This window comes from Grus americana, chromosome 1 (genome assembly GCF_028858705.1).
Source record: "Grus americana isolate bGruAme1 chromosome 1, bGruAme1.mat, whole genome shotgun sequence".
In the NCBI taxonomy this organism is placed as follows: domain Eukaryota; kingdom Metazoa; phylum Chordata; class Aves; order Gruiformes; family Gruidae; genus Grus; species Grus americana.
The window spans coordinates 159,966,096-159,987,332 of record NC_072852.1 but is presented as its reverse complement, the minus strand read 5'-3'; the positions used below and the strand labels follow the sequence as shown (position 1 = coordinate 159,987,332).

Genomic DNA, 21,237 nt, shown 5'->3' with positions numbered 1-21,237 from the left:
TCAGATTTGACTGTTCTGCTTCTCTGGTGACGCCAGTCTTGGCCACCTATTTGCCAGCTTCTCATACCAAATCTGTGTTGTGCGGTTTCTTTCAGTTTTCACATCTTAAAGGTTGTGACAGGCAAAGTTCTGTCACTGTGCTCTTTTAGCCTGCTGAATGGACAATAGAATTTCTAATTATCTTCACTTTCTGCAACAAAACCAGGTTGGGAGAAAACCTGTTTCCAGTTGCCCTGGTTTCCACCTTTTTGTCCAAATCTTTATTAGCTTGCCTGCCTTCAGTTTGTAGGCCGCTTTGAGCCATTTTTTGCTTATGAAGTGCCAAACATGACACTGACTCCATTAGTCACAAACTAATGATTGCACAAATGCCACTAAATGATCTAGGGCTGACAAGTAGTTTTATACACATTTATTTCTGGGGTTTATATTGTTGTGTTATCCCTTTTGCCTGGCAGATCTGTAGCCTTTGCAAGGTAAAGTACTGCAAAAGAATGCTGTATATTTTGAGTAAGTTCTAATGTACAGATGGATTCCTTACCAGCATGAGGCACAATATGTCAACCAGTGACATTTCAGTAACGAAAACAAGATGCTGCAGCATCGTTCAGTTTTTTTTCTTTCAGTTGTCAAATTGTTTTTAACAGAGATACCAGTGTTAGCAGTAGGGCTGGTCTGTATGAAAACATGCAATTTAAACTCTGAAACTCAGAGCGTCTGCTATGCTGAGCCTCATCTTAATTTAGGGGAAAAAATGTAGGTTTCATGTATAAGGACTGAACAATGTCTTCACTGGTAGTTGTTACTCTTTGTGTCTGTGTTGGTCTCTGGTATCTAATTTTTTTTAACTGCTTTTTGAAAACTAGGACACAAGTTGACAGATCTTGAAAGGAGAGAACTACTGGCAACAGCAGCATCTTTGTATGTGGCTGAACAACTGAGATCACAGCGATTTCTAGGGACTCCAAGGTAAGTTCATTTTTAGGAACTCAGATGTGCTGATGCGTTTTGTTAATGGCATCTTCTCATGCACGAGACACACTGGTGAGAAACTGCATGGTTTCTTAATAATATAGTCTGTTTTTTCTAAATTCAAATGAGCTGCGGCTTACATTTCCCTACTCACACAAGTCATACATGATTATTTTTATTCTACATATTAGCAAACTAATAGGCACAAAAATGTGTTACAAGCCAGTACAGTAATTAATGCACATCAGGAGTTTCATTAATGCAAAATGTTGCTGCATTAGTAACTAACCACAAATTGAGCATCACAAATTTCCCATGTGTCCATTTGAAACGATCTAAGCACTTTGGGATAATATGAATATTCAGCTACAGAGCTTTAAAATATTGTGGATTCATGAGTAATTTGCTACATTGATGAGGAACCTTAATAGTTAAGGGTCTAATTCTGAAAATACTTTCTGACTGGTAAATGCTTAGAAGAGTCAATACCTTGCTTTAAGTATGTGTTTTGGGTGCTTTTGTTTCCCCGCTCCCTCATTCTTTTGGATAGTAGCTGCTAGTAACCTAGGTGGTAGTGTGAATTGGCCAACCATTGCAGTACCTTGTGTCAAAATGCTAATTCACTTCTTTGGCTTTTTGGAACAGTATGCTTTTTTCCTCTAGGATGTTTCTAGCTTTCGTTGTCTTCCGGCTCATCATTGTCAATGGCTTGAGACCTTCTACTAGAACAACTGAGTTTGCAAACCTTGCTTGGGTAGTTGGTGTTTGCAACAGCTGCATACAGTGAATCCTAACTTCAGCAGGACTCTTTCGTCTTGCCTCATGTTATTTAGTGTAGTTGCATGTGTGTGTGTTTGTGTGAGAGAGGGGGAAGTCAGAATGCAGGATAGACATTATTCACATTCCATGCCAGTGGTTTGACAGTGTATTCTATTACTGATTTTACAGTGGTCAGGAATAAATCAAATGTGGTTTCAAGAAGTCTTTATTTTTATTTGTACCCACAAGGATAAATAGTACCATATGGTGTTAAAAAAAACAGGAAAAAAAAAAGAAAAAAAAGAGAGACACTTAGAGCAAGCATAATGGCTTTGTAATATATAGCATATGTAGGGCTAGGTCATTGCTTGTCTTATGCACCTATAGGGGAAAGTAAAGCACCTCTTTATTTCCTTCCACAAGTTATATCCTCCATAGTAAATAGCATAAGGAGAAGAACAGACACTCAAAGGCCACTATTCCCTAAATAAAAGATGAATGAGGGAAAATTAGGAGGAGCCTTGATTGTAGTTTTTATTGGCCAACATAGGAAGTTAAGTAGTCTGGTACTGCTATAGAGAAGTAATGGATTGCTTTGTACATAGCATAAGGATAGAATTGTTGATTTAAGTACTTGATTCTCAAGCTGCTGTTGCATTCCCTGCTCTGATTTGAATTTCCCCCCCCGCCCCCCGGCCTGTTCTTACTTGCTAATAAGAAGAGAAAAGGAGTCCAATTGTTGAAGAATCTTTTAATGTTTTCTTTCTATTGCAAGTATTTTCTTTCAGTACTAGGTATCCGTGTATCTTAATAAAAAGAGGCATACGCAACTATTTTAAGAGATGTCAAATACATAAACAAAGTATTGCGTTGAGCAGCCAGCCATGGTCATTCATCTATTTTTGTGCTGCATCAGGGAAACAAATATGCTCCTGCTTTGAAAAAAAAAACCCAACAGCTTACTTTTTGAGTCCTAATCTAGCTTCCTCCATTCCAGCATGAGCAGAGAAGGCAGCAAAGTCTGACCACATGAAGTTTGTGCTTGGTAAGACTAGATTAAGGTCTGGGTTTTTTTAAGATTTTAAATGGTGGAGGTAACAAATCTTTTCAGTAGAGGGAAGATCACCTTCTTTTGCTATGATGAGGTGTACTTATGTTCAGCTCAACTTTCAAAGGATGATCTTTTCTGTCTGTTGTGACATATGGAGCTCTGGAACTAATCCTTCAGAAGATGAGCCTTAAGATTTCTCAAAGTGGTGTCTGAGTGTGGTTCTTAGTGAATAGGTCATTGTTTCCGTCCACATACATTGTTAGATCTGCTTGTCTTAGTGATAGAAAACCTGCCTGAGGCCAAATAAGGACGAGGTTAAGGCAAAATGCTTATGGTATGTAACTTCTGAAGAAATCCAAACCTGATAATGATAGCCCTTCCTCAAAATCCTTCAGAGGAAATCCCCAGCTTCTTCAGAGGAAAAGTCAAGGAAACAAAAGCAGAATGAGGTCAAAGGATTGTGCAGTGTCCTGGACAGTGTTCTCCACTCTTTAGAGCAGCTAGTGGACTCCCTCTAGAGGGGACTGAGAACTGTGGAGCATATGAGTTACTGCAGCCCCATCAAGGATCCCTCGCAACATCTCCTTAACTTACCCAAACTGCATCTGACTTGTTTTTGAAGGCGTTCTACGTCATGGGTGCTTTTTAGGGAGCAGGATTGTGGCCACAGAAAGCGCATCTTTATTGGTATGACTGCAATCTGTTTGAAAAATATTAGTGAATAAAAAGTGCAGAGTAGGAACCTGTGCTACTGGCAACAAATCAAAAAGGCCATTTGTAATCTTGGATGCAGTTCACTGTGGCGGAATTGGGTGTTTGGAGTCTGTGTGAATTTTAAACCCATGTTGGAGGATGTAAGGGGATTAGACAGACTGCACGTTCCAGAGTTGATCCATAACATTCTCCTAATGGTTTGGAAAACTACATCACCATGTTGATGATCATCTTCAAAATTTCAGCTCTCTGGCCCTATTCGTGTTGATGGCATTTTTTTCTTTTGCGTGCACTGAAAACAGTTGAGAAATTTTTGTGTGAGGAATTGCACTGAAAAGTGGTATTCTGAAATCATGCATTATTTCTTCTAAACTTGTCACAGCTGCCAAATAGACAAATTTTTTGCTGAACTTGAGTTATATGCTTGTCTTTGGTTTTGGTTTGTTTTCTTTTCCCTTTTGGGAGCCATATGTATAATATGCATTCTTTTCACAACTGCAGGGGTATTTTGAATTCCCTTTTTTTCTCCATGATTTATTCAGCCCAAGCTGAGGATTGTTATTCTTACCAGACAGATAGATAGAAAGAACTGTGCCTGGAAGTCTTCACAGAAGCTCCACCTTTCACTAGCAGTGCTACTGAGGCTGTGATCAGATGAAGTGGAGCTGAGCCAGATGAAGGAACTGTTTCCCCAGCCTGCTCCTCCCTTGGTCTCTGCCTTTTCCCTCCTCCTCTAGATACGCAGGCGTGACTTTGTGCAGTTGATTTCTACTCTGGCTCTGCTAAAATGACCTATGTTAGCCTAGAAAATTCTGACAGAACCAGGTTAAGTACTCATGGCATGGAATTATTCTGCAAGAGGTAGAAGGGTGGGAATGTGTAGCGAGGAGGAAGAGATGAGCAGAGGATGGCTTGTAAAAGGGATGCAGAGGAGGGCCTTAGCTCTGTGCCACAGATCAGACTGGTAGCAGTCTCTTGAGGGGGTTCTCCTCTACAGTTGATGATATTTGCAGGGATGTGACTGGAAAATACATATTTTGCAATCCTCTGGGTGACTGAATCATCAACTGTAAGGTTCTTTCTGGAATGTGCTCTGAAGTTCAGCAAGCTATTGCCTCATTAGGATCAAACACTCAACTTCAGCTAGTTTCAATTAGATGTGACCCCTGTAGTGGCATTCTTTGTTGCAGTGGTTTGTGTGGTGTTGAGGTTAATACAGGCCACAAGCTGAAGGCTGGTTTGCCTTTCCTGTGTTAGAATAAATTGTATTATGATTTGGGTGGAGCACCCACAGGTGAGTTTCCACTGTGTGCATTGCTGTGTGCCCCTGGCCTCACCAACAGTCTCCTAGGATTCATTCGCCAACCTTTAGCTAGAACAGCTGCTGAAGACCTGTGCATGCTCAGAGGTACAAGAATATAGATACTTACTTTTGTTATGCAATCTAATATTTAGAGCATTTTCTCTGTGTGTGTGTGTGTGTTTGCTCGTTTTTTTTTTTTTTTTTTTTTTACAACGGGTTGTTATTTCACCAGGTTTCTTGGGAAAAAGATTGGTGTGGGGTGTGTTTTGGGTTTCTTTTTAAAAAAGACATAATTAGCTAATGAAAATGCTTGGTATTTTGTGAGCCAGATGCTAATGTGAATATTTCACCATGATATCCAGATAAAAGGGGTGCATATTTCCTACAGGAAAGAGCCATGAATGATTGATGATTGTTTCATTGTTCAGCTTTCAGTTATTTTACCTAGGACTTTTCCTACTTATTCCATAGTCCAGTTTATTGTGAAACTGGTGCCACCCACAGCTGCTGAACAGATTTACAGCATCTAGTAAAATCCCAAGGTCTTCTAGACAGAACTTGATCTTATTTCAAGTGGAAACATATTTTGGCTGAAGTGAATCCAGCTTATTTTACGTCTGTTTGATGTAGTTAGCCTTTGAGACCAAAAATGATGTTGTACAGTTGAATCTTCACATTTTGGCTTCAGACTTGTTTTCATTAGTGGGCTGGGAGGGGAATAGGAGAGTGACTCTCCAGGTGTGGCTACATCATGCTATCTCATGGGTCTACTAATGTGATGTTTATACTTCTAAACCCAATTGCCTACAGCACTTCCTATGCATTGCTTGTGTTGGCTGCTAAGTGTATTTTCCTAATTTTTCTATGGGTTTTACCCTTTCATCATTTATGACTTGGAAAAAAACAGTGAGGCTGCGTGCCCGTATTACCTGATACTATGTGCAAAAAGATGGTAACACATTGGAGAATAGGGGTTTTTTTGGTAGCAAAAAAAAGTAAAGGTTTTTCTTGCTTGTGTGTTTAATATAGAAGACTGGGATTAGGGAGTCTTGAGTTAACTCCTAACTGTTCTTGTGAGACCTTAGAGAGTCAGTTGGATTGGGCCTCAGTTTGGAAAAAGACAAAATGGCCGTAATATTTTACCATGTTATTGAGGTTTTGTAACTATTTATCAACATGTATAAAGTATTTTGATGGATGATGCTTTCTAAGCATAAAATAATACTTTCACAGGAAGGGTAAGTGTATAGTGAGAAATTACAGATAAAGTACAAGCAAGTTTATGTCAAGTTTTGAAATAGCTGGGTTGAATTTTTATGTGTTTTAAAATTCTGAAAATCCAGGGGTCTGGTGCAGCAGACATAACTGGTGAGCTGCAAGAACAGAAATGGACATATTTAGCTTTTTATTGAATGAATTATTGTAGATTTGTGTCTAGGTTGATTTGATACAGATACATTGACATAAATCCTCGGGCACACTTAGTAATGCTGGTTTGGATGCCTGCTTTGCCTTGCCTTGCGTGATTAGGACAGCGAGGGAACCGCTCAGCGAGCAGCGGAGCCCCACACCTCTCAGGCATGCCTGCTTTCACATAGACTACACCTATTACCCTGCTGGAGTCTGGGACAGAGCCAGCTCTTTGCCAGCCTAGGGCTTCCCCATATGGAAGGATGGTCGGCTGCCCAACAGGAGAGCTTTCTGGCGCTCCCGCACTGCTGGAGCAGCGCAAAATCAGGTTATGTTACATTAATTTTAAGAAGGAAGATGATGTCAGGAAAATTCACTGGAGTCACCCAAACTGGCCACTTGGAAAGAGGGAGAGTTTCTTACTTGCAGCACAACCACAGATACCACTGAATTGTATCAATTGCATTACATGATTTTTATATCCCCCTGCCCCGCCCCCCCCCCCCCAAACTGCAGTAATAACATGAACAGTTATTGCAAGTACAGCTAAATATTTATACTTTGCATTACCCTACAAATACCCTCTAGTGTGATATAAAGATAAACCACTTTGTTTTCATTTGCTAAGGATGACTAAGTCCAGCCCACTTGCGGCTTTCTTCATTCCCTCGCTTTGGAGTTATGCAGTCATCCTTAGCTCATGAAAATAATCCTGTCTTATCCTTACTGTTCTGGTCCCCTGGTCAACAAGTCAGGCATTCTTTTCATGATTTACTGGTACGCCTTTGAAAGTCCTTGATATGTTTATCTAATACTGCAGCTTCAGACCATTATTCCACTGTGTGGGGTTTTTTTTTCTTTCCCCATAGACTAGCAGGGTACTAAGACTCTGTTCTCCCTTTTTGCCTGTAATATTCTTGTTTATAATGGGCTCTTCTGATTGTGACAACCTTCTCTTGTCTTTTAGGTGTTATTTAATGTTGTTATTGGACCTCTCATAAATAATTACTTAAATTCTTTTTTTTTTTTTGTAGTCTTGCTTAATCACTGCTAAACCAACTGCCCTATATAATATTCTAGTTATCTTTAAGGTCTGGCATTATTTACCCTTCTACATTGTTCAGTTGCTTACTGAAAGAGGATCATATGTGCTAGATACAAACAAGCAGATGTAAATATATGAATGGGTATTTTTGGCCAGTGGAAAAGAACTTTTATGTAAAATATAAAAGTTGAAATGGGACATTTCAAGGTAGCATTTATGACTGTTTCTGCAGAATGTATGTATTATATTTTTTCTTTGATTGGATTAAATTAATGGAATCAGAATTTATAACATAAGTAATACGAGGTATTTATATAGTAATTTGAAAGCAGAGCCATCATTCCATGTCATTCATGAACGTGTATTCCAGAAACAGAATGGTCTGTTCGGAGAAATTTTCATAGCCTGTCATCCCTATGTCATTTGTAGGGAAAAAGTGTCCTGGCCACTCAGGTATCAATGCTTGCTCAGTCTTTAGAGTTGATAAACATTATGAAATCATGATGAAGATAATAGTTATGAAAAGTTTGAACCTCACTGAGCATCTCTTGGGAAGATCCCCTAAGCAGTGGTACACAGCTTGCTGAGGTGATTGCTGGTGGGAAAGCCGTTCAAAGTAAATGGACCTGGCTAAGTCCCTGTGTTCATTTTTTTTATTTTCACCACGTCTGCTGGGAAAACAGCAGCTGCTATAGGAGCTTTATAGCTTCTGTGGCTACTGTTCACTTTGTGCTGAAACTTAAATTTACATAGTGTAGACATGTGAGTGTTTTCTGCTGTGCTGCCATATTCCTGGCTCTTTTCAGTTGTGAATCTGGCCCTTTTCTCATCCATGCTTTGCTTATGAATTTCTCTTCTGCAAGTTCATCTCTTTAGCACAAGACCTCTCGCTCTTTCCTTTACTTTGATCCCTTTTATAAGCCAAACAATTCTTTCCTCTCATTCAGGTTTACAACTCCTAAACCTGTTCTTCAATATTTGTCTGTGTGTAAAAACATATGCATGAAACAGCAGAACTAACAAGGTATGTGCTAATCGCCACGTGCTCCCTTGCCATTTTACAGCTATTTTTAGTATAGTTTTTGCTTGCCACCTGTATGTTTCATTTGGAGTTTCGAAGGGCAGAAATGAAGTTGTATTGGAGGATTTTGTGGAAGGGCAAAGTTTCTCCTGACTGTGGGGGACTCTAAGCTCAGTAAATGCATGTGTGACTGCATTCGCATGAGAAGTTTTATTGATGTTTCTTTCCTAAGATTATTAACGTAAAAATGATAAGCACAGACATCAGGACCTTACCTTGTGAAGTTCCTTGGGGCACTGGCTGTGTCCTGCTGTTTGTGTAGCGTATAGCTCATTCTGGATGCTGTTGCAGAAGAAATGTTATCAACAAAATAATATGGGAAGAAAAAGTCTCATTCAATATTGTCTGCATACTTTTACATGTGTGTGTCTTGATTTGTCCATTCTTTAGCATGCTTGCTTCATTCATGGTTCACAAAGGCTATAGTTAAATATAAGATACTGATTGAAGGGATAGATAATTCATTTATACCTTTGTTATTGAGTATTACAATTTTCAACCGTTTCTTTTTCCTTTGATTCAACTGCGAAAGTGGGATGGGACACAGAATGGCCTCATTATTGTAGGAGTATTTCTCTGTTCCCTGCAATGATTCCAAAAGCTCTTGCACACTTCATCAGTATTATTGTAATTCTTTGGCTGCAGGATATTTGGCAGCTGTTGCACCCCACTGGCAAATCCTATTCAGGCTTCACTTCCATTCACCATTGCCATTGGAGAATTGATTTCTCTCTCCTCTGCTCTAACCTTTCCCAATTCATTTTGGATTGTTCAATGTGAAACATTTTAATTTCATATCATACAGCCATTCAGCTCACAATCCTTTTTTAACCTGTCACCAGGGTAACAGCATAGCATGCTTTCTTTAGGCAATCAAGTTTTTATTTCACATGCTTAATGTTGCATTAAATGTTTGCATTTTGTTTAACCCTCTTAAATACTTTGAACTGGGGATATATTTTGCAGGGTAATGAAGTCTCTGATTTCAGTGTCAAGTCTTCACAGAAATTGCCTTACTTAAAATAAAAAATAAGAAATCAGAAGATGAATACGGTAATGAGAAGATTATTAATAAAATCTCAAATGGCTGGATGAGGCAAGCAGCTGTAGAATAGCAAAAATATTTTTCTTCTGGAAAAACCTTCCAGAAGCTTATATCATAATCTTTAAAAACCTACACTTTAGGATTACTTTTACCTGTAAGTGCTTGTAATCAAATTAATGCAAATATAGGATTAACCATGCAATAACATGACTTTAAGAAGTGAAATGTGTGGCCTGTACCTGTCAACCTGCTTCAAACTGCTTGCCAGATGTGTGTGTGAAACTGTAAGCTGAATAACAAGTGATTTATTTAAAAAAAAAAAAGAAAAGAAGAAAGAGAATTTAATGGGATGATGCAATTGATTAAAGAAATATGGAATTTTTAAGTGTTTCCTGTACATGCAAACCATCATGGCATGAACAACAGGCTATATTTATTTTATTGGAAATGAGAATAATAATGAAACTAGAGTACATTATCATAGATGATTACAAAAATAAAACGAAATGGACATTTTCATATCTGAAAAAGCATTGATTTCATATAACTGTGACCTTACAGGGCAAGTCCTGCTTGTCTTGGTAAAGGAATAGGACCAGATAGGTTTGCCCCCACCTGTTTAGCTGGAATGTAAAAAAAGTCTGTAATAGATGTCCTTAAAATACACAGAATTTCATATTCTCTGTCTATAATTATAATTAGAGGTATGGTATTACAGGCTTTTTATCTGTCATGTTCTATTCTCAATTATATAGGTATAAAGGATGTGGAAAAAGAAGTAGTTAATTTTAACAAAAGTGAAACTTAAGAACATGGAATTGCAAATAAGTCCGGACTTTGGTCATTTATAATGAAATAAACCCACTATAATGAAAGCACTAATAATATGCAATTTAACTCTTTGTAATACTAATTTTACAAAGCTTCTCATTTGCAAAACAGATCATGCATATCTCGCATTGTTTAGAAAACCCCAAATGCGGAATATTTGCATTACTGTACTAACTGGAGTGTTTGGGTTTGCATTTGATACAGCTTTTTTTTTTTTTCTGAGGAGACAGCTGCATATTATAGATCAGACCCATAGAGTTGACTTTGTTAGAATTTTTCTTTCAACAGCATATAGCTAACTATACAAGGGTAAACTTGCACTTTCTTCTATTAATTTCCAAGCTTTCTATCCAGTTTCCTTTTTTCCCAAGTTGTACTATGAGCTACCAAATATTACTACCTGCCAAAAGAGGTTTGGCAGTGTTTTGTTACTGAATTTTGCCAAAAGGAGCCAAACATATGGTAACAGTTAATTTATTGGTTCTTCTAACCTCAAGGGAACTCTTACAGAGAGCATATTACCTTTTTATCTAACATATTTTAAATAAAAGAGCTGTTGGCTTGAAATTTGATATCCCAGTATAGAAGCTGACCTTCAGTACGGTTATGCTCAATTCAGTCTTGTTTAAGGGTAAGATTAAAAGTGTAAACATGTAAGATTGAGCTAAGGCTTCTTTCTTTTCGCTTCTGCATAGCTTTATTGTGTGTGTGTTTAAGTGAAAATATTAAAGAAACATTTTCACGAGAAAAATGAGTCCTGCCTTTCAGAAGTCTTGGAGACCTCTTTCTTCACTTTCTTGATAAGAAATTTCCTGGTATATGCATTACCAAGCAATAATGGAAAAAAAAGAACATTTTTCATTTCTTTATATGTAAGAGTACAGGCCCATTTGTTGCCCTGTGACAATGTAGATTTGTCCAGTTCTAATAGGAGAAGTATTTGAGAGGTAACGTTGCTAATTGTGCTGTTATTCACTCTCTTGGAGTTGAATGTCATGCCTGAGACTTGCACAACTCAAAATCAGTGATCTGCTACCTGCAGTTGAGGTAGCCCTCTTTGTTCCACCTCAGATGCCGTATATTTTTCTCCCTGTAACCTGGTGGTGTTGTGGACCTTAAAAGAAAAACTACATGGATATGTAATCATATTTCAGATGGGATACTTGGGAGAGATAGTGCCTTAAATAAAAAATATCCCGATTTCTGTTGGCTCATAGTAAGTGCTCAAAGGCCTGGGTATTTTTCCCTGGATTGGTGTTGAGACTGCTCAGATGACTTTTTCTTTTGTGATTATGGATAATTCTTTAATATCTTCCACAGACCATTCTTTAGTGGTTTACTTCTCTGTGTAATTAAATGTGGTGCTTGGAGTTTGTTTTGGCTGTGGCTTCCCTTTAACACGTATCTTCAAAGCCTGTAGTGTGAGAGAGACTGGGCAGGAAAGAACGGCGCAGGACCCAATTCTTTTGAAACCAGGGATGTTTACCCATTGACTTAGAAAGGAGATGATGACAGGTCTTTATCCTGTCTCTCTGCGGTGCTTAGTAAAATTAGTCTTGCTGCAGTTAGTAGTGGGATGATAAAATAATTTATTTGCCTATTGAATTCCAGATTTAAAAAACACCTCAAAAAATCTGGGCTATCTGTAAAATTTTATCCTTCTGAGGCTTTTAACTTCTGTCTTTACCCCATTGTTGTGGTGCGTGTTTCTGAGGCTCCTCTCTGCCACGGGTCGTGATCTGATATACCTTGGTCACGCAGTAATGATTTTCTCCAGGCCCTGTTGCCCATTTTTCTACCAGACACTGGAATTTAAAGCAGGTCCTCATCTGGCTGCACCCAGCCCTTGATGTCCCTAGACAAGGGAGACACCATAAACCAACAGCTCTTCTCTGTTCGTTTCCTTGAACTAGAGAGCACTTCTCTTCTAAATCCTACATTTTCCCCACACCCCCCTGTAGCAAATCCTTTTTTCTTGTTACTCATATCCTCAGGCAAATCACAATAATTTAAAAATGTTTACTAACATTAAGTCCACCTTATTCCTCTGTTAGCAGTGATTTTTCCATTCTTTGATCTCGGACATTGCATGTCTGCCTCTACTACAGGCTTCTTTTTCCCAAGTCTTAACACCTATTTTAAGTGAACCCTTCTGAGGAAAGCAAGTGAATCTCTATTCTGGTGACTTCCAAACTCTTGGTAGACTTATGGCCATTTAAGCTTCAGTCTCTTTACATCAGGCATTGCAGCATCATTCCACAACTCTTCAGCTTCCTCAGCTTCAGTCATTCATACGTGTCTTCCCAGAAGCAAGGGTTAGTGAGAGCTGATAGCATTTTGCTGTTTTACAGTTTAAAAACAGTGGATTGTTGTGAAAAATCATTGCATTCACAGCCTGTAAAGGGTGGAACTCAACTCTTTAGAGATGGGGCCAGCTCGTCTCACACAGGAAGGCCCAGAAGGGGCTGCAGTGATTTGTGTTTTAGAGAAGTTATGTTGGGTACGGGTGAGGAGACTTTGGCTCAGAGGGAACGTGGCTGTCATCATGTATGGATTCCTTCAGCAGGAGCGCACAAAGGAAGGGTTATGGTTGAAGGCAAAGTTGTGAGAACCATTTCTGAACGTTTTCCTAAGGTATTCTCTCTCAGCTGCCATATGCTACTTCTGAAGGTGTATTTTGAAAATGCTTTGGCTCTTCCCTTGCTATTTGTTTCTTTACTGATTATTGGTAGTTTTCCATCTAAATTTTCAGGAGATACCGGTGACCATAGTTGCAGACACTGGATCAAAGCCAGTTAGGTAATGTATGCCATCTCATGTTTGTGCAACAGTTGTACTTTACTTTTTCTGTTGAAAATGTGTCTGTGTTTTCCATGTCAGAAAAAATAGTCTTGATGTTCTTTTTGAACATCCTCTTGACCACAAAGAAGTTGTTTGCTTGTGGTTCTTTATAGGAACATTCACAGAAAAATATAGTTTTATGTATTAGCTTACCAAGAACAAGGAACAGTACCATCTTTTTAAACAATATGTGTAATCATATTCATTAAATAATAATTGGATGTGTAAGAAATCATGTTTAAAGAAAAATGTGTTTTCTATAGCATATGAAAATGTAACTGTGTGGCACATAACATATATATGGGTCATGTTATTTATATAAAAAATTTTCACACACAATATATATATTTAGGAAATTTATTTCTTTGCTTTGTAAACTACTTTGATTAGTGCTAATTGTCTTAGCGAAGGACAAGGAAGGAGAAAGATCTTCAAGTTCAGTACGTTGTAGAAGTGTGACTACAGTCTTGTACTGTTCTTATACCTTATTTAACTATCTACTGTTGATCATTAAATATTGGACTAGAAGGCCGTTTGTGCCACCCAGTATGACCATTTTTATGTTCCCATGGTATACTGATCGCGATTCTTGCAAAATAAGCGGAAGGAAATCTAAGTAGAAGACCCACTTTGTGTTAAACTTTCTGTGCAGTTGTGTTACTGCCACTCCTTGGGTCCATCCCACCTACGCAGCCTGGCTTCTCTACTTCGACTTTAGTGAGCAGAAAGCTTTTGTCTTTTTTACTAATACTGAGCATGAGGCACTAGCTGTTACAAACTTTTTGGCGTTCACAATCAACCCTAGTTCAGCTAATCGTTTCTTCTGGAATTCTTTCATTCCCATCTGATGCCTATAACTATAGCTAAATAGGAAACCTACACGCAATTTTTTTTCTTACTGACTTTCTTCTCCTGTGAGACCATAACATGAACAATGGCAGGTGTCCAACTGAAAGGATGAAAATATGCGGAGGGCGATAGAGATTTATCTTCTTTTGAATATATATGGCTTTGTTAAATAACAATTAGAGCCTGGGTTTCTGTGGCCCAGACTTGTAGTGCCTAAGTAATGTAGTGAATACAGGTAAGCGTCACCTACAGGTAGTTCAGCCTATCTATGGTCTAACTCATTATGGAGAGACACCTTTCCCTTTCCATTAGTTACAAAGGGAAAAGATGGTTAATACCAGGTGGTGAAAGCTCAGTGTTGTGAACTCTGGATGTGAGCTGAAAGTGCAGTAGAAGATCTATTGAAGTTAATGTGAGTCACTGGAGCTCTGCTGTGTGCTATAATCATCTAAACATGAAGAATTAGGACTTACTGAAGACATGCGTGTTTTTTTGTTAAAACTATAATTTTTAATGAACTCTTGGGGGTTTTCTAATCTGCTATTTTTTCTCTTTACCTTAACAGAGTGACATCAATTTGTTTCATAGGAATCTAGTGCAGAAGAAATGGAGAGCAAAGCTTTAGAATCTGTGAAACATGCCACATTTTTTACGTGTTAGGGAGAGGAAGTAGCTGTCACGTTGCATGTCGAAAGCTGGCTTGAGTACCTCTAGCCAAATGCTCTAATCACATTTGTCTGTGGTTTGGTAGATACATCATTGATATTTGTGTTGTCAGCCAGCACTAGGTCATGTGTATGCAGTAAAGAAGCATCTTTTCAAAAAGCTAGCCACTCTCTAGAAGAGTATATTGCTGCAAATTAATCATGGTGCTTGGCCAGCTTCTGTTTCTTAACACTAAGGCATATAGGATGACTAGTAAGGGAAAGTTTGACCATCCTTTTCTGGGACTGCATGCCACCCTGCATGTGCATTCTACGTATTTCCTGAATTAAGTCTCCTATAGAGGAGAAATCACAACAGAACAAATATGATCAGTACAGCTGTATTACAAAACTGATCTCATTGGCATGAGATGGTTAAGCTCTTGTATGTACTCTTCTGGTTCTGCTGCAACCAAGTTTGCAGGAGGTGGTAAGCTCTGTGTGATGGGTGAGCTCTTACCATACTCTAGAACCTTACTGAAATCTGATGCATTGTTTTCCAAAATGCACCAAAAAATGAGTAGAATTCTGTTTTAAATAGTGACCTTTGGGATATTGCGCATGTAACAGGCTTCAGAGAGGCCAAGTCAAAGCATTGGTACTACAGTGAGGCAGAAATTCCTTACTTCTGGCAATATAATCTGGTTAGTTCTGAAGGGACTGACAGATCAAAAGGGGACAGTAGTAAGGCCTAGGTGAGAGACCTAAATTAAACTCTTAAACACAGGAAAGATAGCATTCAATGCATAGTTCCTCACAATAACCTCGAAAAGGTATTTGGAGGTGGTGTTCTATAAGAAGGTGTTTCCACTTTGGCTCCAGGACAGTTCGTTGGAGTGTTTTTGTTAGCTTAATTAATGATTTTACATTAGTTTGCACACTGTGTTCCCTGTGGGCCTTGAAGAAGGCTGATGTTCTCACAGTACTGTTGCCAAATTTCCTCAGAGGTGGCCTTATTCGGATATCTTCCATTTTCCCTTAACTGTAATAGTTGTATCTCACTCCTGATCTGGTGCTTCATTTAGTAAGTTGAGCAGGTTGCTGACAAGTTTCACTGTAGTGGGTCTTATAAATTTTGTTCTTTAAAGAGATACTGCGTTTCAGTCAGATGTTACTGCCTTTAATGGTGGATATGGCAGTCTATGGGTGTAGATGTGTATCTCTGAATAAGAAGGAGAAACATTAATGTGTTTTTTGGGATTAACATTTTTGGGTAAAGTTTCATTAAAATTGCTTTTGCCCAGTTGGAAAACTGGCAATGTGTTCAAGAAGATGTTGTTATATAACAGGATAGGGGCAGCACTGGAATGTCAGGCCGATATTTTTTTCAAAATGAAAGTTTTAAATTTGATTCTAATGTATGTATTTTGTCCTCCAAATTGGCAGAATGAATTTTCAAATGTGCTGCACTGCACTATTCTCGTTGCTTTCAAATGAGAGGAGCTGGCAGGTGCTATGCACTTCTTAACATAACTCTTTTTTACTGGGACTACTGAATAAGGGGTTTTGAGCCTGAATTTAAGTATCAGGTTTTTGTTTACCTTTTAAACTATGGCCCAATATCTAAACTACATACAGAGCTTATGCTTTTGAGGGAGTGCAATTGCAGAAATTGTCATTAAGATCAAAATCTCTTTATGTGAATAAAAGATTCTTCGATATTTAATCTAGTTATCATTAGAGTGTGTACTAGTACAAGTGGATTTCCAGTTCATGATGTGGAATTGATACCCTCGCTATATGTATTTGACTTTTGATTAGTTCTGGTCCAGTTGTGAGAACTACTCCTGATCTGAACTAAACCACTGATGTTCTCTCACCCACTGCATGTGTTGTCTTGATTACTTCTCAGATATCATACTTTCCAGAACTTCTGCTGAAAAAGTGGGTGAATAACTGAAATTCTAAGTTCTGACAAAAGGGATGACGGATTAAAATAGCAAATGTGTTTTGAATTCAGGTTTACAGCAGTTAGTGGTAATTTAGTTCAAGATTATTAGGCTACAAGTCAGGCAGATTTCACTACTGGGTTGATTACAGCAAACCTAACACCAAGTTTGCCTGGATGTTTCAAAAAATAGAGTATGGCAAGTGGTCTTATGTGTAGATGTAAAACTGAATGACTATTACATTATCAGACTTATCAGTAGGTAATCTTTCAATCATTTCACCTCCTTTTTCATATTAGCAGTTTAGAGATTGCTTGCTGCCTATTTTTAACATGCACAGAAAACCTGTAGTCTTCTAAACTTAATACAAAGTGAAAAATAGCACATTATTCCTGGGCATAACTGTTATTTGAATGGAAGTGCGGGAAGCAAGCTGCCCAACAACCAGCTAAGTCCCAATACCGTTGTGTTACATGGAAGGATATGACTGCTACAGGATGATGCTAACAGAAGAGCTGTAGTACTCCCTGCTGCATCGCAGTGACTTGTTCTGAAGCTCTCTGAGAATTAAATAAAAGTGAGATAATTATTGTAAGACTAATTCTCTTATTGTGCAGATATTTAGGAATAATAAGCTTCCTTGTTCAAGGAAATACAGGAAAATGAGTTTATAATTTTCCCTTTGTGGAGTGTATCATTATTACTATTAGTTTTTCCAACTGCCCAAAGTAAACTCTTACTGAAAATAAAGAGTGTTAGAGAGAGACAAAGCTGTGAAACTAAATACTTTAAAGGAGGAGAAATAGCCCAAAATTTTTTTTGATGACAAACAGATTTTCAGATTTTTCTCCCTTTAACAATTGTCAGCATGCACAAGTCAATATTGTTGACTGACCTGATTAAAAACACCTGCTTGGAAGTAGTTCTTTCTTTGGTAAATAGTTTTGCTGATTTAGGAAAGATGATTTGAAAGAACAGATTGGAAGCACAAACTTGTAAATTATATGGAAAATAAATGTCTTTTCTCTGTACTTGCGAACAACGTGATTTCAATCTTCTTTGCTTCCCGTCTCGCAAATGCTTGCAATGAGACAAGGAGCAATGTTTCTTATCCAGCATTAATACTTGTGATGTTTCCTTTTTCCAAGAGAAACCAAATGCTAAAGTAGGCCCTAACATGTCATAGGAGAGGAAATGAGTTTCAGATATCATGTTTTACATTTATTTATTTGTAATTTTCAAGGTATGCTGGCATCTGCTGAAGGACTGGGCAGTCTGACCCTCCTCTGAAACTGAGAGGTCTTGGGCTGTACTTACAGCTCCCAGGCTTGCTTTGTGTTTCATCCAGTTTGTTAAATGCAGAGTGCGTAGAAATTTCCTGGCATAGGACCAAATGCCAAAACTCTTTGTCCCAGAGGAGGCGTCATCAGGCTGCAAAGCTGTGTTCTCTGCGTCTTCACTGATCTCTCATTCCTTCCTACCATCAGCAGGTTAGGATGGCAAGTCCCCTAATGCTTACCTGGGCCCTGGCTCCTTCTCTTGAGAGATGGGAGGTGGATGTGACCTCTCACAGGCTGAGGGAGAACGATAACCCAGATCTTTCATTCTCTGGACGTATGCACTGCAAGCATGAATCTGTTATAGCAAGATGGGCAAAAGCAGTGATCCTGCTTCCTTTGCCTCATAGATTTGAAGCTAAGATAAAAGATTTTTCAAGAGGCTTAGCATTGTTGATGTTTGCCTGCATGCTTGGAGCACACGTTCTCCTTAAGGCTATGGAGACAGCTTTGGCGGAGGAGCCCCTAGTTCCTACTGCCCTGACGGGGAGCCAGCCGCACAGCGTTTGGGTTAGGGCGAACCTCTGTGCAGGACCCAACCCATGCATGCTTAGAGACCTTCAGAGTGGAAGAGGGTGACCTAGGGTGAGCTCAGGTTGTCTGCAGGGTTACTTACTGGTTAAATGAAGGTGAACCCCACATTCAGATCTGGGTAGCTAAATTCACCCTAGATTTATAAGATCTAGCTTTAACTCTTTTTATTTAGCTTTGATCTGGGGTTCACTGATGAAGGTGCTGGAGGTTTTCATTGGATTGCAGGCCCTTATGTCAATGCAAATCACCCCAGAGGCTTCTGTTAAAGGAAAGGGAAGCATCCAGATGTATGCTGTTCTGAGTCAAAGCACAGTGCACTCCATAGCATCCTTTTAAAGCAGTGCTTTTTATTTTATAGTTTACCTTCCATGTAATTTAATTTTTTTCCTTTGGTCACTATTCAGCTAGAGTACATGTCTATAAATATGCATATTTGTTATTGATCTAAATGGAATATGTAAGAAAATGTAATGTAAAATCATTTTGACAAAACCATTGAGTAATTCAGCCTTTGTCTGATCAGCTGGCACACAGGCTAGTTGAGGTTATTATTTTGTATGACATATGAAGAACTATAATTTACTCTAATGATGGTATATTTTCATACTCTTGGTGAAAGGGGTATGTGTATATGTATGCACACATAAAGCAGAAGGAAGGAAAACCCATTTTTATGTAAAAGTGCATGTGATATGTATAGATGGATCAATCTGAATATATGTAGAAAATCTGTGTGAATAGATGTAGAAAATACTTCAAATTGCTGAATAAAATATTCCCAGATCCTTAGGTTCCTTTCACATAATTTTTTAGTTCTTAAAATAATCCTGTGAAAGTGCTGCTTTTATCTTTTCTGTGCAACGATGAACTTTTATGTTGGAAAGTGTTGAAAGTACTCAGATAGTAAAGCTTAGATTTTTGTTTTGTTTGGCAGTACACTTCTGTTTAGAATTCTTTTAATCTATCCATTCCCTGCTTTTATATTCATCTGATAGTTGAAGGTTCTGTGAAGGATATTTCTTTGTATATGAACTTATTAAACTAATAGTGCTCAAAAGTGTGAGATTTGCTTCCCTTTTTCCTTTTTTTACACCCTAAGATAGGCTCTTGTTTGAGTTGTTAAATTTCTATTTGTCTTTCTTGAGTTTTTTGGGGGGAGGGCAGAGAAAATAAGAAACAATTTATATGGTAGATCTAAAGTTTCATTAAAATTGCTTATGCCCTGTCCCAGGCATTTTAAGTGGGCCATCTGTCTAAACATCTCTCCATTTTTTTCTGATCATTTCCTCGACTTATTCATGAGCCATGGGAGGGCTCCTTTGTAGTCTCCATGTAGCTGGTTCAGTCTACCCCCACTGAATACATCTATGTGCTTGCATAACATATCTTTTCACAGTGCTGGAAATTCTCTGAACTTGGTTCAGATGAATGGCCCACTTTCTGAAGGTCTTTTTTTCTCCCCCTGCAAAGATTTGTATGCAGAAACTGACCTTGGTGGCTACAGAATCCAGCACATTATTCTTGATCATTTTACAGGCCACCTGCTGTGAAAGTTATGATGAAGGATTTCTTAATGATTCTTTGACCATTAACATTGTTTTAAGTCAATATTTCACTTTTATTTAACTGCTGAATAGGTAATTGCGCAATTGAAAAACAGCTTTATGGAGTGTCATATAATGTGGTTTTCAAATGCTTGTAATCTTTCATAACAGGAGAATTTGTTACGATAGTTTGGGATTTCTCTGTGTTTACGTAAAGTATTATGCAGCAAAAATATCAGAAGTAAAGAGAATCTGTAAGTTTTTTCCCCCAGTGTGAGAACTCACATTTTGAATTGGAAGTAAAAAAATCTATACTCAATTTCCTGACCCTTTAGGAGCTGGTGACATTTATCATAGCTCATTACATCATCAACAGTAATTGGGAGAGGGGAGTTTATTTGCCACAAACTGCAGAAGATTGTGGTTTTATTGAGTTCCTTCTATGTGATTGGTTGATGACAATCAAAATGGACGGGCCAGGGCAGAGTTATTACTTGACTTGCTTTTGTGAATGTCTGTTTTCTTTCGTTGTTTTTGACTAGAATAGATAATAGTTTAACTAGTGTCTGTTTTCCATGAGCACAGTAAGTGTGTGTCGATCTAAAATTTTTAACAGTTGTCTGCTTTCCTCATTGAAAACTTGCAAAGAAAGCAGGAGCTATAATTGCTGCATTATTATAAAGTATCCGTCTGTCCTCCCTGTCCCCCCCTGGCAGTTGGGGGTAAAAGGGACATAATACGCTGTGCAATGTATGAAATAAATTATTGGACCATGTCATCATCTGTAGTTGAACAAACGACAGAGATTGAAAATAAATAAGCAGGCAAGCACTGCCGGTTTTCTTCTTGAACCGCTTACGTGTTTTTATGACTTCAGTGTTTTAGAGTAACGCCTTTATGACTTAGAGCCAGGCCATCGCTGTACTCTTCCTATGTGCCCCTATTGCTCGTAGTACTTGCCTTTAGCAGACAGTTTGGAGTAGAGAGGTTCAGAACTCCCCGTTTTTGTATTGAGGGAGTTCATAACGCCCTTCTCCCACCTGCATCCTGTCGCTGCAGCCACGGTGCTGCCTTTGCTGTCTCCTCCTCCTCCTCCTCTGTAATACTCCTGGCAAGGGACAACAGTGCACAACTCTCTGGTCCTGCTTCCTCTTCACCTGGCACTCATCTTGCTGCCAAACTTGCGTTTCTCCCTGCAGCTGGTGATCTTTATACGTAAAGAAAGTGATTTTTTTTGATGATATGTCATTTACCAAAACTGGGAGAAGAAAGGGAGGGCGTGCTGAACCCTGTGAAAGACACAGTGTGTGGATTCTGAATCTAGGGTT

At 38.5% G+C, this 21,237-nt stretch overlaps 1 protein-coding gene across 4 annotated transcripts in view; it reads left to right on the top strand.

The window, feature by feature from the left end:
* The window catches only part of PCCA (propionyl-CoA carboxylase subunit alpha), a 299,061-nt gene that overhangs the window by 157,243 nt on the left and 120,581 nt on the right, over positions 1-21,237 (top strand). For all 4 annotated transcript variants that reach the window (XM_054821090.1, XM_054821100.1, XM_054821117.1 and 1 more), the window contains exon 18: positions 867-969. In XM_054821090.1, the coding sequence (XP_054677065.1) occupies positions 867-969 (103 nt within the window). The remainder of the gene's footprint in view (positions 1-866; positions 970-21,237) is intronic.